At 47.0% G+C, this 17092-nt stretch overlaps 1 protein-coding gene across 3 annotated transcripts in view; it reads right to left on the reverse strand.

Annotated features, from left to right (window-relative positions):
* IGSF9B (immunoglobulin superfamily member 9B) overlaps positions 1 to 15466 on the reverse strand; it is a 115120-nt gene extending 99654 nt beyond the window's left edge. The window contains exon 1 of one of the 3 annotated variants that reach the window (XM_082273647.1): positions 15207 to 15465. In XM_082273647.1, coding sequence (XP_082129773.1) covers positions 15207 to 15273 — 67 coding nt within the window. In that variant the 5' untranslated portion in view covers positions 15274 to 15465. Of the gene's footprint in view, positions 1 to 15206 lie in introns of all 3 variants that reach the window. The other 2 variants (XM_082273648.1, XM_082273649.1) reach the window with 2 other exon arrangements.
* Between the last annotated feature and the right edge of the window lie 1626 nt (positions 15467 to 17092).

The following is a 17092-nucleotide window of genomic DNA, read 5'->3' on the forward strand; positions in this document are numbered from 1 at the left end:
CACCAACAGTGTCACCTGAAACCCTAACAGCTTCACCCGATTCCCTCTGACACAGACATAAATACCTGATCCCCTCTGACACAAACATAAATACCTGATCCCCTCTGACACAGGCATCCATACCTGATCTCCTCTGACACAGACATCCATACCTGATCCCCTCTGACACAGGCATCCACGCCTGATCCCCTCTGACACAGACATAAATACCTGATCCCCTTTGACACAGGCATTCATACCTGATCCCCTATGACACAGACATTCATACCTGATCCCCTCTGACACAAACATAAATACCTGATCCCCTATGACACAGACATTCATACCTGATCCCCTATGACACAGACATTCATACCTGATCCCCTCTGACACAAACATAAATACCTGATCCCCTATGACACAGGCATCCACGCCTGATCCCCTATGACACAGGCATCCACGCCTGATCCCCTCTGACACAGGCATCCACCCCTGATCCCCTATGACACAGGCATCCACGCCTGATCCCCTATGACACAGGCATCCACGCCTGATCCCCTATGACACAGGCATCCACGCCTGATCCCCTATGACACAGACATCCACGCCTGATCCCCTATGACACAGGCATCCATGCCTGATCCCCTATGACACAGGCATCCATGCCTGATCCCCTCTGACACACACAGTGCTTTGTAGACTTTTTTGAGACCATCAGTGCTAGCAGATCATCAGTAGGACAAGTTTTTGTGATCAGTGTCACTGACGGGAGCTGTCCGTGGTGCTGAAGCCAAGTATCTGACACAGGTACAGTATGTGAGGCGTATGTTGGGGGTTATGGCAGGAATTACTGTGACTCCAATATGAGATAAGCGCTGCACACACACAGCTCACACTAAAGGCGCCTGTTAATATATGACATGGCCTACATACAGCTGTGATCACATCTCCCTGCCACCTTCTAAGTGTGACATTCCACATCTCACTAGATTCAGCATGTGCAGCTAATCTTCTCAAAGAAAACTTGCCTTTTTACATGCAGGGCTCCTACAACCACCATTCATCAAAAAAATTATCGATCACATTATTAGAGATTTGTGGAAGACATCCAATAGTCTGCAGAGCTATAAAAAAGCAAATATTGTCCAAATGAGGGATTAAAACCTGAACGGTGGTAAATTAAAGTCTTTCAACCTTTATTCTGAGTATTAGGAAGGAGTCCGTGGATCTGTGTTTCACACGTAGAATGGATGCGGATGTAAACGGATATAAACGGATGATCATCCATTTATATCCCTTTGCTAAGGTTGCTACCTCATCCCTTTGAAACCAAACACATTCAATTACACAGGTTCTGAGACAAATTTATTTCAGGTAAGGCCCTAAGTAAATTTAATTACCACTTTAATCAGCCACAGAACCTGTGTAATTAAAGCAGAGTTCCGCCCCCCCCTCCAAAAATTAAAAGTCAGCAGCTACACATACTGTAGCTGCTGACTTTTAATATTAGGACACTTACCTGTCCTAGAGTCCAGCGATGTCGGCACCGCAGCCGATGTTTCCATCGGCTGTCGGGTGCTGCCGCCGCCATTGCCGGTAAGGGAACCTGGCAGTAAAGCCTTGCGGCTTCACGGGCGGGTCCCTACTGCGCATGCGAGAAGGGTGCTGCGCATTCAGATTGGCTTGGCGGCGGGGGATAGGAGGAGAGGACCTAACTTCGCTGTGGCGCCGTTTCCCGGAAGTGGGGAAGGGTACCTGTCAAAAACAGGTACCCGTTCCACCCTCCCCCTGAAAGGTGCCGAATGTGGCACTGGAGGAGGGGAGGAAGCAAAATTAGCGGAAGTTCCACATTTGGTTGGAACTCCACTTTAATATGCATTTGGTTTTAAAGGGATGAGGTGGCAACCCTCCTGTTTGTCCATAGGCGTACGTCAACGGATGGATGAAAACGGACAGACATTTGGAATGCCCATGTGAACGGTGCCTTAGGATCTGTAATGTTTTTGGCCTAAGCCAGGAAATGAAGCCTGACTTTGTCCTTCTATACCAGGTATCTTCAAACTATGGCCCTCCAGTTGTTCAGGAACTATAATTCCCATCATGCCTAGTCAGGTCTGGAAATGTCAGAGTTTTACAATGCCTCATGGGATGTGTAGTTCCAAAACAGCTGGAGGGCCGTAGTTTGAGGATCCCTGTTCTATACGGTTAAAAAAACATAACTGCAATTCTATACAATGCAGTTAAATAAGATGCTTAGTCCTCTTCCATCTCCTTTATTCGATTACACAAAGTAGCGGAGATCTGCAGGCCCTGCTGCAGGAAAAAGGGAAAAGCAGAGGACATAACAGGTGATTAGGTAAGTTCACCAACAAGTTTTTCTAAGTGGAGGCCCAATTTAAATAATAGAAATCCTTATTTACTCTCTCTGCATTTTAAACATAGATGACCTCTATATGCCACCAAACTGTCATACGCTCACCGTCACATCTGCCCCCAATCAGACACTTCACTTGTTAACTGGTGGCCTTGCCAGCATCTCAAAGATTCATTTTTAGAAGCAACTTTCATGCATACGCCAGGAGAAACAAAAGTGCGGCTGGAAGACAGTTTAGCTTTTTTTGGTTCATTAGCATACTTTATCGGAAAAAAAAAAATGTAATTGTCAAAACAATGATATGATGACAGGGATCCCTTCTGGCTGCATTCCTGGCCCCGCCATGGAAAGTGATACCCATCTATGAGAAGTTACAAGATGTTTCGTATCAATACACACGCGTGAGTGGGTGTCCGCGTGGGCCGCTGTGTGAGCTATAGCTGCCACTTGGCAACAAACACTCCTTCTCGCTAGTCAAACTTGTTTACTACGACTTGAGATCAGAATTTTAAGTGGAGAGTTGTAAAAAGAAAAAAATCTCCAGAAATTCATAAACAAACTTTATTGGCTTAGAAGATGTAATGGGAAGAGGCGATAAGTGAGAAGCGTTCACATACAACACAGATACAGGCGCAGTGTTTGCCTGAATCTGAGATGAACACGTGAAGAGTTACATTAAGGACAAGGATTGGAGAGGTAAATCTTTTTGCTCCTCACCTGACTGTCTTGCAGGTTATACAAGGTGGACATGAAAGACTGAGGGTCGGAGGTAACATGGAAGGCTGATGATTGGATGTAACAAGGAAGGTGGGGGATCAGAGGTGATGTGGAGAGCGGAGGATTGCCAGTGACATGGAAGGCTGAGGATTGGATTTAACATTGAAGGTGGAAAAAACAAAGATGATGTGGAAGGCTAAAGATCAGGTATAACAATAGAGGCAGAGAATCAGAGGTGACATCGAAGGCTGAGGATTGGAGAGGACATTGAAGACTGAGGATTGGATATGGAAGGTGGAGGATCACAGGTGACATGGAAAGTGGAGGATCGGAGGTAACAAAAAAAAAAAAAAGCCAACATCTGTTTTCAGTTTCGCATTGTTTCAGCAAGAGTAAATAAATTCTGTCAGGTATTTTTTCTGTGACCTCATTGTAGAGATTTCACCTCATTTCCTGTCTGACTTCCCGCAAAAGATATTGGAAGCCGCTGTCACCAGTACAAGAAGGTACAAAAGAAAACAAAATGTTCTAGCCATTTACCACTTTCCTGAAATTGTGCTTCGGTTTATGTATGAGACCCTGTTGGAGGGATTCTGATCACCTATTGTCCTAGCAGGAAAAGGGAGGAAATCTCCCCAACTCCTCACCACTCCATTCATAATTCTATAAACATTTTGACTGTATTTAGACTTTGAAAACGGCAATATGACAGTTTAGTTGCATCATGTGGGAAAGATCTGTCTGCTACTGTCAACAAATGGACTGTTTCCCCCCAAAAAGATTTATCCACTTTAAGTGCCAGTTCACACATATGCGATGCAGGAACCCTGCAAATCCACTGCCGATTCCCGCATCAAACGCAACTCGCAGGCAGTTCACACTGCCATATGCGAATCGCTGGGGGGTGTCAATACAAAGTTACGAAACCTCCAGATCAGTTCGCATATCACAGTGCGCGCTGTCAGTTCGGACATGAATCGGATCGCATAGGTGTGAACACCCATGAGATCAGATTCTGGTACGGACCAAAAAAAAGGGTCCCGTGCGACTTTGGTCTGAATGCGATGCAAATTCAGCCATACAATCTGTATGGCTGAATTTGCAATGCACAGACATCGCATGTGATTTGCAAAGCAGTGCGTTGAACCACATGCGATGTCTGACATTGCTGAAGAGTGAACCTGCACTCGTTGTTTTGGTAAGAGAGAAAGTGTGGAATTAAACAAACGGTTATGGATGTCGCCAGACCTGGATGTGAAGGGGATTCTTTCAGCGTGGACACTTTCTGGTGACAAAAGGTAAAAGTTGAAAATATTCCCCTCAGTCGGGGAGATGGGGACAGAAATCCATGAAAGTCTCAAAAACGGGGACACCGAAAGCTTAGAAAAACGTAAAAAAAAAATAAATAAAATAAAAAGTTTAGGATGAAAATTTACTATAAAATACAAAAATATATGAGATAATGGCTGGGAACACAGGAGCTTGCATTGCAGAGAACCAGCAATATAGAAGCATTGAAGTTACACAGGCTGGCCAGAAGTCTAACAAGTCAGCGCTCAGAACAGAGATGGAGGTTACACAAGGTTGAGGGATTAGGAATTTTACCTCCTGCATACAGAGTGGAGCCTGAGAACAGAGTTACTGGAGAATATCATGAGATGAACACTTGCCTCTGTGGGGAGAACTTCAAACACTGTGGATTAGGTGGAAGTTTGGAAGCAGAAGCAGAGCACTGGCTTGTGAGAAGACTAGGAAGGTGTTGGAGGGTCTGCAGAAGGAGAGCGCGGAAGGAGAGCGGGAGAGTCTGCGGAAGGAGTTCGCAGAGGGTCTGTATGAAGGGTTTGCGGAAGAAGAGCGTAGAGCAGAGGTCTCCAAACTTTCTAAACAAAGGGTCAGTTTACTGTCCTTCAGACCTAAGGGGGGCCAGACTGCTGCCATTGGGATAAGAAAAAATTCCAACATCAGTGTTAATAAACAATGCCCTATTGTTGGTGTCAGTGGGAGGAATAGCTCAATTCTGCCCCTTCAGTGATGTCAGTAAGGGGAATTATGTTCAGAGAGTGTGGAGGGTGTGCGGAAGGAGAGCTTAGAGGGTGTGCGGAAAGAGAGTTTAGAGGGTCTCCGGAAGGAGAGCTTAGCCTTAGAGGGTATGCGGAAGGAGAGCTTAGAGGGTGTGCCGAAGGAGAGTTTAAAGGGTCTCCGGAAGGAGAGCTTAGAGGGTGTGCGGAAGGAGAGCTTAGAGGGTGTGCGGAAGGAGAGCTTAGAGGGTCTCCGGAAGGAGAGCTTAGAGGGTCTCCGGAAGGAGAGCTTAGAGGGTCTCCGGAAGGAGAGCTTAGAGGGTCTCCGGAAGGAGAGCTTAGAGGGTCTCCGGAAGGAGAGCTTAGAGGGTCTCCAGAAGGAGAGTTTAGAGGGTCTCCAGAAGGAGAGTTTAGAGGGTCTCCGGAAGGAGAGGTTGGAAGGTCTCCGGAAGGACAGCTTGGAGGGTGTGCGAAAGGAGAGCTTAGAGGGTGTGCAGAAGGACAGTTTAGAGGGTGTGCGGAAGGACAGCTTAGAGGGTGTGCGGAAGGACAGCTTAGAGGGTGTGCGGAAGGAAGAAGAGCCTAGAGGGTCTCGGAAGGAAGGAGAGCTTAGAGGGTCTGCAGAAGTGGTACATTTCAGGCTATTAACCATAACATGTAGTGAACTAAAATGGATGGAATCTTAAAATAACCTGGAGAAGAAATGGACCCATCATTGGCAGACATGACAGCAATTAAATATTGTGTAACCTACAGAAGTGTACTGACTGCAGTAAAGAGACAACAACACAGACCCTAGGCAAGACACATGTGGCATGGCACCAGTTACAGGGTCATTGACAGAGACGGAAGTGGAAACACTGCTAGTTTCTATCTTTCACAGTTTATAGGAAACTACAGCAAGTCTGTAACCACCCTGAGCAGAAGGTGGATACAAGAACTTAAAAAGCTATGATGTCCTGAACTGCAGAGAAGTGTGGAGTCTCATTGAGAGCATTCTATGGCCTGAGAGGTGCTGGGTTCCATCTATGATATTCTCAGCATGAGTGGTTCACAGTCTCATCTTGGCCATTTCCAAGCCAGAGGGATACAGAGTGCCAGCTAGAAGATTCCTGGGACTAAACGGTGCAGCATCAAGTCTGAGAGGAGTCACATTACAGAAGACACAATGGTGCCCAATATTGCACAATACACTACCCATCGTACACAGGATGTCAAGGCTTCCAATATCGCAAAATGCGCTATTCATCATACACAAGATGTCATGGCACCTGATATCCCACCATGCACGGCTCACCACACACAGAATGTCATGGTACCTGATATCCCACAATGCACTGTTCATCATACAGAGAATGTCATGGCTTTCAATATCCTGCAGTGTACCGTAAGGAACAGTAGCATTATTCTGGCCCCATGACCTGCAAATAGTGCATGTTGTTTAATTTTCTTCCCAAAATAAACACTGATGGAACTGGCAACTCGTTATTAATTAGATTGTAAGCTCTTCTGAGCAGGGCCCACTCAACCCTTTTATATTTTATTGTATTGTCTCCCTTTTATATTGTAAAGCACTGCGTAAACTGTTGAAGCTATATAAATCCTGTATAATAATATGACTGTATCTCTTCCCATACCTGGATAAAGGAGAAAGCATGGTACTGGGGGGTGGTTGAGGATGGGAGTGGAGCATCACCTGAGCAGTGGACATCATGCCATCCAGATATGACATACACAGCCATGGAAAAGATGGACAGTTTGTCTGGAGGCACCGAAAAGTGATATTTCATATACGGGTGGAACATGCACCAGATGAGGAAACTCAATGTAGAGTCCTTGAAAAGATATGGTTAAAAGCTTTAAAGTAGAACTGTAGGCAAATTTATTTTTTGCATTTTGGATAGAGTAAGGGGGGTTATAAACCCCGTACGTTTTTTTTTTTTTTTGCCATCTGTGACCCGTTGGCGAGATTTACCTCCACTTCCTGTCCCATAGCCGAAACTGGAAGTGAGAGAAAATTCCTGCAAATAAAGGGGATTTCATCGGGGTCACCAGAAATAGTGTCCCTATTGAAAAATTTCCCCTGTAATACTTTTCTGGGGACAACCCAAAATTTGGGGTTTTCTTATACTTTCACTGATAATGATAAACAGGACAAATAGAGATCGACTCTCTCTAACGGGGACACAGACAGCAATAAAAACCTAATAGGCGTTCTAAACCCTCTCGACTCTGTCCAAAACTTAAAAAAAAAAAAAAAAAAGTTTTGCGTTTACTTATACTTGAAATCGCCAGCATCTGCCAGACACAAAGATTTCTGGGTGGAGAGTCTGCTTAGTGTCATTTACAGCCAGAATGAATGGACTTTCCCAAACAAAAACTACAGTCACTGATGGAAATTTGTACTATCCCTACTCCTTACTGCAGTCAAAAACATATAATTTGACTTCACTAACTCCTCCTAAAATAGGAACATAATTAAACATAATTCTACCAGAGCAAGTACAGCCTAAAGTATAACTAAAAGGGAAAACTTTTTTTTGTATATATATATATATATATATATAATTGAAAGGAAGAGTAAAAGAAAATCCCACATTTTGGGTTGTCCCCAGAACAGTAAGAGGGGAAATCTTTCGATGGGAATGGTAATGAGTTCTGGTGACCTGGGGCGACCCCAGGGGATTCCCTTATTTTGCAGGGATTTCCCCTCACTTCCTGTTTTGGCTATGAGGCAGGATGTGGAAGTAAATCTCCCCAATTTGACAATTTCGATGGCAGGGTTTTAATCCCCCCTTACTATATCCAAAATGTAAAAAAAAAAAGTTTTGCCTATAGTTCTACTTAAATTCTCCTGGTCAGAGTAATGATGACATTCATACAGCATGGAGGCAGCAAAGCACCGCTATGCGATAACAACCTGCCCCCCCCCCTCCCTTAACCCCCCTTCCCAATCAATGTCTTAGTACAAAAAGTTTTCCTTGTACAGTATATAGTATGGACAGATGAAGGATAAAGCCCTGTACACACGCACCGATTGTTGGCCGACCGATCGGCCGTCTTTTGTCCAGTGTTGTTTGTTGGTTGAAACGTGCTCTAGACTTGCACTGGACTTTTGTTGGCCGACAAAAAACAACTTCAGAAGTGATGTCATGTGCTGGTTTACTTTCCGTGTGTTTTTTCTTCTCTGAGCATGCCCAGTCTTGCTCATCAGATGTTTGTCTGCCGAAATCTGTACTGACTGACGGAAAATCGGCCGTTCTGTTGACGGCCAACAAAAATTTTATAGCATGCACACCAGATTTTATTCAGCCGAAAAGTCGCAGTCGGTTGTCGGAAGCATCATACTAACAAGCCGACAATCGGCCGATCGGACGTTGGCCGAAAAGTGTGTACGAGGCTTAAGAGTCCGTTGTGTGCCTGGATCTCCACCATAAAATACAACTGAAGTCAGTACACACTTTCTGCCCTAGGTGTTCACTTGAAATGGGGGAAGTGTTCTAAGTGTCTCAGTGCCAACAAGGAAGGAAGTGAATATTCAGGGGAATGATGAGACTACAGGTGAGATCCCAGCATCCCGCCAACCTGCATCTTGTATAAATGGGCCCTTAAATCCAGAGGGCCCCTGTGGCGATGCATTAGGGTTGCCACCTTTTCTTCAAGCTAAACCTAAAAACTTTAGCAACGCACAGCAGGGTACATAAAAAAAAAAAAAAAAAACGATGATTTTTTTTTTTTTAATTCTGATTTTTTTATTTTATTTATTTAAATAAGATTTTTGATTTTTATTGAATTTATTTTAATAAATGCTTTGGGGTAAAAATCTATCTAAAGATAGTTTTCTATTTTAGATACATTAATAATTCAGATTATTCAGCATGCAATGGAGCTTAGTTATGTAGCATGATGCTGTATATTCTACAATATTTAAATTTTTGGTGAACTCATTTAATCAAATCCAATCTCTGCAAGCTGAGATAACATGCACTGCATTGATGCATTTACACAATTTCACACTAACTACCAGCAAGAATGAGTCTTTACATTTAAAGAGCACCTGTCATTTCCGATCTGGCAGCGCCAGTTAGCGGGTTCACTTACCTGCTGCCACCACTTCCCTCACCTTGTTTTGTCACTGCCTCATCACCAGCTGTCCTAATAAAGTGAATAGGACTGTCGGTCAGTCAACAGCAGGTCAGGGGAGGAGCTGCTGTGGGACAGAGATGACAGTTGCTCTTTAAAAATTCTGATTTAAGTCGAGTTGATTTAAATTAAGCCTTTTTACTAGTCATTTAAATCATGATTTCAATCAAATCCATCCTGGTATACAATATAGCATTGTAAAAGATCTGGGATACCTTTAGGTGTTCCAAGGAGAGTTGTAATGCCCCCATTGCCCCTCCTATCCAGGTGTAATAGGGAGGCCGCACGGGCCGCTGGAGCGTGGGGAGCCACAGTCCAGTCTGAATGTGAACTGAAACCTGGACACATGATTTAAAACCTGGACTGTCCAGGTGAATCCCGAACAGGTGGCAACCTTAATGCCTCGTACACACGCAACGATTATCGGCCGACCGATCGTCCGACTTCTGTCCAGAGTTGTGTTTTGCTGGTTGGAATGTGCCTAGACTACACACGAATTTTCTCGGCCAACAAAAATCAACTTCAGAAGTGATGTCATTTGCTGGTTTACTTTCCGTGTGTTTTTTCTTCTCTGAGCATGCCCAGTCTTGCTCATCAGATTTTTGTCTGCCGAAATCTGTACTGACTGACGGAAAATCGGCCGTTGTGTTGACGGCCAACAAAAATTTTATAGCCTGCACACCAGATTTTATTCGGCCGAAAAGTCGGAGTCAGTTGTCGAAAGCATCATACTAACAAGCCGAAAACCGGCCGATCGGACATTGGCCCGAAAATTCACGGACAACTATCGACGCGTGTGTACAAGGCATTAGATGCATGCATGGTGTGTCCATTCTGTCTTGGGCCCTGTGGTTGTCTGCTAAGATCTAGAGCAAGGTTCTTCAAACTATGGCCCTCCAGTTGCTCAGGAACTACAATTCCCATCATGCTTACTCATGTCTGTGAATGTCAGAGTTTTACAATGCCTCATGGGGTGTGTAGTTCTGCAACAGCTGGAGGGCCGCAGTTTGAGGATCTCTGATCTAGAGGGATCCCAGACTCTGCACAATTATTACAATGTACCCATCATGCTCTGCTCAGCATCACTTACACCAAGAGACACCGAGATTTCCTGGAGCCCTGGGGGCACTCACACAATTCTTCCTCCAAGTCAGTCAGTCCTGTAAATACGGGACATCACACTACCCACACAGATGGATTACATCGCCAGCCTCCTAATATATGGAGCAGAACACTCCTTTGTAATGATGTAAGCCCCCCTCCCCTCCACATTGCACCTCAGTGATGGCAAAGTGAGCATCTCCACCAATCACTGAATTCCCCCAGCAGGAAAATGTCATTTCCTCTCAGCACTGCCAATAGTGCAGCCAAATTGTATTCCCCTTTTCCTGCAGACTACAGTCTCTGTGCCCGGAGGACTGAGCGGGGAGGGATCCCTCGCTCAGCAAAGATCATTTCTGCAATTACTGGTGGAAACTTCAAGCTGTCATCAATCAGTGGCCCTTAAATCAGTGCGCAAGATGAATTAACTCTTTCACTGCTGGAAACACTACAACCAACTACTGACGCCTGATAATTCGCAGAGGAGCTGGCAGAGGAAGGGGTTAAGCCTCCAGAAGGTTCCCAGGAATACACTGTGCTTCCAGGTGATGTCTCCTCGGCAAGTCGGTCATGACAACTTTCTTTGACACATCTAGTGACGTGACCGGATCCCCCCTCTAATGAGCCGGTTCATCACGCTCTCTGCAATATCTGTCTGTCCTTTCCGAACTCCACCCAAAACCACCCGGGACAAGCAGCCCGTCACATGGCGCTGAATTCATGAATTACAGATGACATCATCCAGAGCCTCCACGCTCCGACCGTCATCTCCCTCCTGCACTTCTACACGACTTGTGACACTGACTCATACTAATGAGATGTGACAAGATAAAAACGTGGAGCCTGTCAGCACCCCACAGCCCTCCCGGTCACAGTCCTTCACCATCCCTGCTTCATGGACGGTCAGCTAACTATCACTCTGCAGCAGCCATCCATTAACCCCTTCCTCATCGCCACCATCACACTCCATCAAATAACCAGAATGGCACAGAAACAAGAGAGCTGGAAAGGACATGGCGGGGTCACACAACATAAAAGGGACATTTCTCCTTGTGGAAATACCAGATGAAGTGACCTCATTTACTCTGTGTCCCTCCTCTGCCCTCTCTGTACTTTTGCCAAGGCCTGGCCGTCACACAACTACGATGCCAAGACAGACTCCACTGCGGTGCTGCAAATGCCAACTGCTGCTGCAGGTTAGGAAGTGCCAAAACCTGGATATGGGATGTCATGCGATTGACAACAACATCCCGCAAGGGTACACAGCACCTCTAAGTAGTCAAAAAACCTATATGGACATAATCCACATCCAATGAGCAAAGAGATAACCCAACCATTGATCAGAGAGATAACCTTACTGCCCCAACCATTGATCAGAGAGATAACCCTACTGCCCCAACCAGTGATCAGAGAGATAACCTTACTGCCCAAACCAGTGATCAGAGAGATAACCCCTACTGCTCCAACCAGTGATCAGAGAGATAACCCTACTGCTCCAACCAGTGATCAGAGAGAAAACCCTACTGCCTGCCCCAACCAGTGATCAGAGAGATAACCCCTACTGCTCCAGCCAGTGATCAGAAGGATAACCCCTACTGCTCCAACCAGTGATCAGAGAGATAAGCCTACTGCCCCAACCAGTAATCAGAAGGATAAACATACTGCTCCATCCTAAGATCACAGAGATAACCCTACTATTCCAACCAGGTGATCAAAGAGATAACACTACTGCACCAACCAGTGATCAGAGAGATAACCCTACTGCTCCAACCAGTGATCAGAAGGATAACCCTACTGCCCCAACCAGTGATCAGAAGGATAAACATACTGCTCCAACCTAAGATCACAGAGATAACCCTACTACTCCAACCAGGTGATCAAAGAGATAACACTACTGCACCAACCAGTGATCAGAGAGATAACCCTACTTCCACAACCAGTGATCGGAGAGATAACCCTACTGCCCCAACCAGTGATCAGAGAGATAACCCTACTGCCCCAACCAGTGATCAGAGAGATAACCCTACTGCCCCAACCAGTGATCAGAGAGATAACCCTACTGCTCCAACCAGTGATCAGAAGGAATACCCTACTGCTCCAACCAGTGATCGGAGAGATAATCCTACTGCCCCAACCCAAGATCATAGAGATAACCCTACTATTCCAACCAGGTGATCAGAGAGATAACACTACTGCACCAACCAGTGATCAGAGAGATAACACTACTGCTCCAACCAGTGATCAGAGAGATAACCCTACTGCTCCAACCAGTGATCAGAAGGAATACCCTACTGCTCCAACCAGTGATCGGAGAGATAATCCTACTGCCCCAACCCAAGATCACAGAGATAACCCTACTATTCCAACCAGGTGATCAGAGAGATAACCCTACTGCTCCAACCAGTGATCGGAGAGATAATCCTACTGCCCCAACCCAAGGTCATAGAGATAACCCTACTATTCCAACCAGGTGATCAGAGAGATAACACTACTGTACCAACCAGTGATCAGAGAGATAACACTACTGCTCCAACCAGTGATCAGAGAGATAACCCTACTTCTCCAACCAGTGATCAGAAGGAATACCCTACTGCTCCAACCAGTGATCGGAGAGATAATCCTACTGCCCCAACCCAAGATCACAGAGATAACCCTACTATTCCAACCAGGTGATCAGAGAGATAACCCTACTGCTCCAACCAGTGATCAGAAGGAATACCCTACTGCTCCAACCAGTGATCGGAGAGATAATCCTACTGCCCCAACCCAAGATCACAGAGATAACCCTACTATTCCAACCAGGTGATCAGAGAGATAACACTACTGCACCAACCAGTGATCAGAGAGATAACACTACTGCCCCAACCAGTGATCAGAGAGATAACCCTACTGCCCCAACCAGTGATCAGAGAGATTAGCCTACTGCCCCCTTTAGAGATCAGAGAGGTAACCCTACTGCTTCAACCAGTGATTACATGGATAACACTAGATCAGCCAGATAACCTTACTGCCCCAACCAGTAATCAAGGAGATAACACTACTGTCCCATCCAATGAGAAAGGATTATCATATTGCCCCAACCAAAGAAGAATGATAATCCTACTGCCGTATCCCATGATCAAAATGGTGATCCTACTCTTCCATCCAATGAGGAAAGATGATCCTATTGCCCCAACCAATAAAGAGGGATAATCCTACTGCCCCATCCAATGATCAGAGTGATGATACTACTGTACCAACCAATAAACAAATAATCTAATGTCTTATTCAGTGAGGAGAGTTCTACTGCCTCCTCCAATAAGAGGAGAGAAAATTCTACAGCCCCATCCAAAATGAGGAGAGATAATTCTACTGCTTCATTCAAAATGAGGAGAGATAATTCTACTGCCCCATCCAATGAACAGCAATATAACCCTACTGCCCCATCAAAATGACTAATAAAATACTCCCACTGCCCCCTTTGTATACAGCAATATACTCAAATCTGTATAGTGCCCCGATGGGAGGAGGCAAGTGGCAATTTGTGACAGGAGAAGAAGGGGTAGATTTTGGTGTATGAACATAGAAGAGATGAGGGACGGGGGTGGCAGGTCAGGCAGAAGGAGAGGTATTCTAGATAATTACATGGGACAGACAGGAGGGGGTAATAGAGGACAGACAAAGGAAGGGGTGGACACTGGGGTATTAGAGGACAGACAGGAGGAAGGGGGTGAGGTATTACATGGAGTACTGTTAGGTATTAGGGCAGAAAGGAGGGAGTATTGGGTGATTAGAAGGCAGAAAATGGAGGGGGGTGAAATACAGACATAAGAGGGGGCACTGTGATGCCAGGGTAGAGGGGGTATTGGAGGGCAGGCATGGAGGGGTGGTATAGGGGGCACTGTGATGCCAGGGTAGAGAGGGTATTGGAGGGCAGGCATGGAGGGAAGGGAGGGGTGTTATAGGGGGCACTGTGATGCCAGGGTAGAGGGGGTATTGGAGGGCAGGCATGGAGGGAAGGGAGGGGTGGTATAGGGGGCACTGTGATGCCAGGGTAGAGGGGGTATTGGAGGGCAGGCATGGAGGGGTGGTATAGGGGGCACTGTGATGCCAGGGTAGAGAGGGTATTGGAGGGCAGGCATGGAGGGAAGGGAGGGGTGTTATAGGGGGCACTGTGATGCCAGGGTAGAGGGGGTATTGGAGGGCAGGCATGGAGGGGTGGTATAGGGGGCACTGTGATGCCAGGGTAGAGGGGGTATTGGAGGGCAGGCATGGAGGGAAGGGAGGGTGGTATAGGGGGCACTGTGATGCCAGGGTAGAGGGGGTATTGGAGGGCAGGCATGGAGGGAAGGGAGGGGTGGTATAGGGGGCACTGTGATGCCAGGGTAGAGGGGGTATTGGAGGGCAGGCATGGAGGGGTGGTATAGGGGTCACTGTGATGCCAGGGTAGAGAGGGTATTGGAGGGCAGGCATGGATGGAAGGGAGGGGTGTTATAGGGGGCACTGTGATGCCAGGGTAGAGGGGGTATTGGAGGGCAGGCATGGAGGGGTGGTATAGGGGGCACTGTGATGCCAGGGTAGAGGGGGTATTGGAGGGCAGGCATGGAGGGAAGGGAGGGGTGGTATAGGGGGCACTGTGATGCCAGGGTAGAGGGGGTATTGGAGGGCAGGCATGGAGGGAAGGGAGGGGTGGTATAGGGGGCACTGTGATGCCAGGGTAGAGGGGGTATTGGAGGACAGAGAAGAGGAAAGGATGTAGTGGAGAATTGGAGGGTATAGAGGGAGAAGAGGAAGGATCCGGGGTTGGGGACAGGACAGTTTGGGGTAGACAGTTAGGAGGGGGGTGCAGGGTAGTGTAGTTGGTAGAGCAGTCAGCTCCGGTCCGTCGGTCTCACCTTGAGCCCGGGGAGGGGCGCACACAGCGAAGATGACGGCGATGAAATGTCGCACATAGCGGATCATAGTAGATCGTACGGTGGTCGCTCCGGAGCCTCATCCTCCCCGCCGTGTCATCCCCCTCCGATCTCCATCTCCGCTCTGCCCGCACCGGACACCGACTATAGCGGCCGCTCCCGCCCCCTCACCGCGCCCATTGGCCGGCCCCGCTTGAGGGGATGCGCTGATTGGTGAGGGGAGGCGCCAGTCAGCAAGGAGGGGGTGTGGCCAGGCCAAAGGACAGCCGCAGTGTCATGCGCAATGGTGGGGCCCCAACTAGCACCGGGGTCCCTCTGTCCTCGTACCGAGACCTGTCCCGGCTCCGCTAACATTGTCCGTACAGCCTCCCTGCCCCCTCCATACACAGCACCACCAATCAACCGGAACATTACCGAATGCCGAACCCCCCCCCCCTTCCCATACACCGCAATTCAGCACCACCAACCGCGGACAGCGCCGACCCTTTCTACACAGCCGTACTATCATCCTACATTATACTAGATTATCCTGTACTGCACTACACTATACTACACTGTACTATCCCACACTACATTATACTAGATTATCCTATACTGCACTACACTATACTACATTATATTACACTATACTGTACTATACTCCACTACATTATACTAGATTATCCTATACTGCACTACCCTACACTATACTACATTACACTACACTGTACTACATTATACTACCCTACATTACACTATCCTACCCTATACGATACTGTACTACACTACACTACATTACACTATATGGTACTATCATATCCTACCTTATACTATATTATCCTATACTGCACTACACTACCTTATATTACCCTATACTGTACTATCCTACACTACACTATACTACATTACCCTATACCGCAAAAAACGTGGTAAAAAAATTGCGTGACTTTGAGGTCATGGTACAGGCATGGCACAGGTGATGGTATAGGCATGGTACAGGCATGGCACAGGTGAGGGTATAGGCATGGCACAGGTGATGGTATAGGCATGGCACAGGTGATGGTATAGGCATGGCACAGGTGATGGTTTAGGCATGGCACAGGTGATGGTACAGGCATGGCACAGGTGATGGTATAGGCATGGCACAGGTGATGGTATAGGCATGGTACAGGCATGGCACAGGTGAGGGTATAGGCATGGCACAGGTGATGGTATAGGCATGGCACAGGTGATGGTTTAGGCATGGCACAGGTGATGGTACAGGCAGGGCACAGGTGATGGTACAGGCATGGCACAGGTGATGGTATAGGCATGGCACAGGTAAGGGTATAGGCATGGCACAGGTGATGGTATAGGCATGGCACAGGTGATGGTATAGGCATGGCACAGGTGATGGTTTAGGCATGGCACAGGTGATGGTACAGGCAGGGCACAGGTGATGGTACAGGCATGGCACAGGTCGGCTTCAATCACCTATGCCCCGTACACACGTACCGATCGTCGGCCGAACGATCGGCCGTCTTTTGTCCAGGGCTGTCGTGTCTGTTGAAAACTGCAAAAGACAGCACATGAATTTTGTCGGCCAACAACAGCCGACTGCAGAAGTGATGTCATGTGATTGTTAACTTTCCTTGTCTTTTTTCTTTTCTGAGCATGCCCAGTCTTGCAAATCTGCTGTCTGTCGGCCGAAATCTGTACTGACTGGCGAACAATCGGCCATTCTGGTGTTGGCCAACAAAAATTTTAATGTCTACACGACAGATTCTTTTCGGCCGAAAGTGCGCTGTCGGCTGTCAGAAGCATCATACTAACAAGCCTACAATCGGCGGATCGGTCATCGGCCGAATATTTACGGCCAACAATCGGTACGTGTGTACGGGGCATTACCT

Source organism: Pelophylax lessonae, assembly GCF_965119305.1.
Source record: "Pelophylax lessonae genome assembly, chromosome: 12".
Classification (NCBI taxonomy): Eukaryota; Metazoa; Chordata; class Amphibia; order Anura; family Ranidae; genus Pelophylax; species Pelophylax lessonae.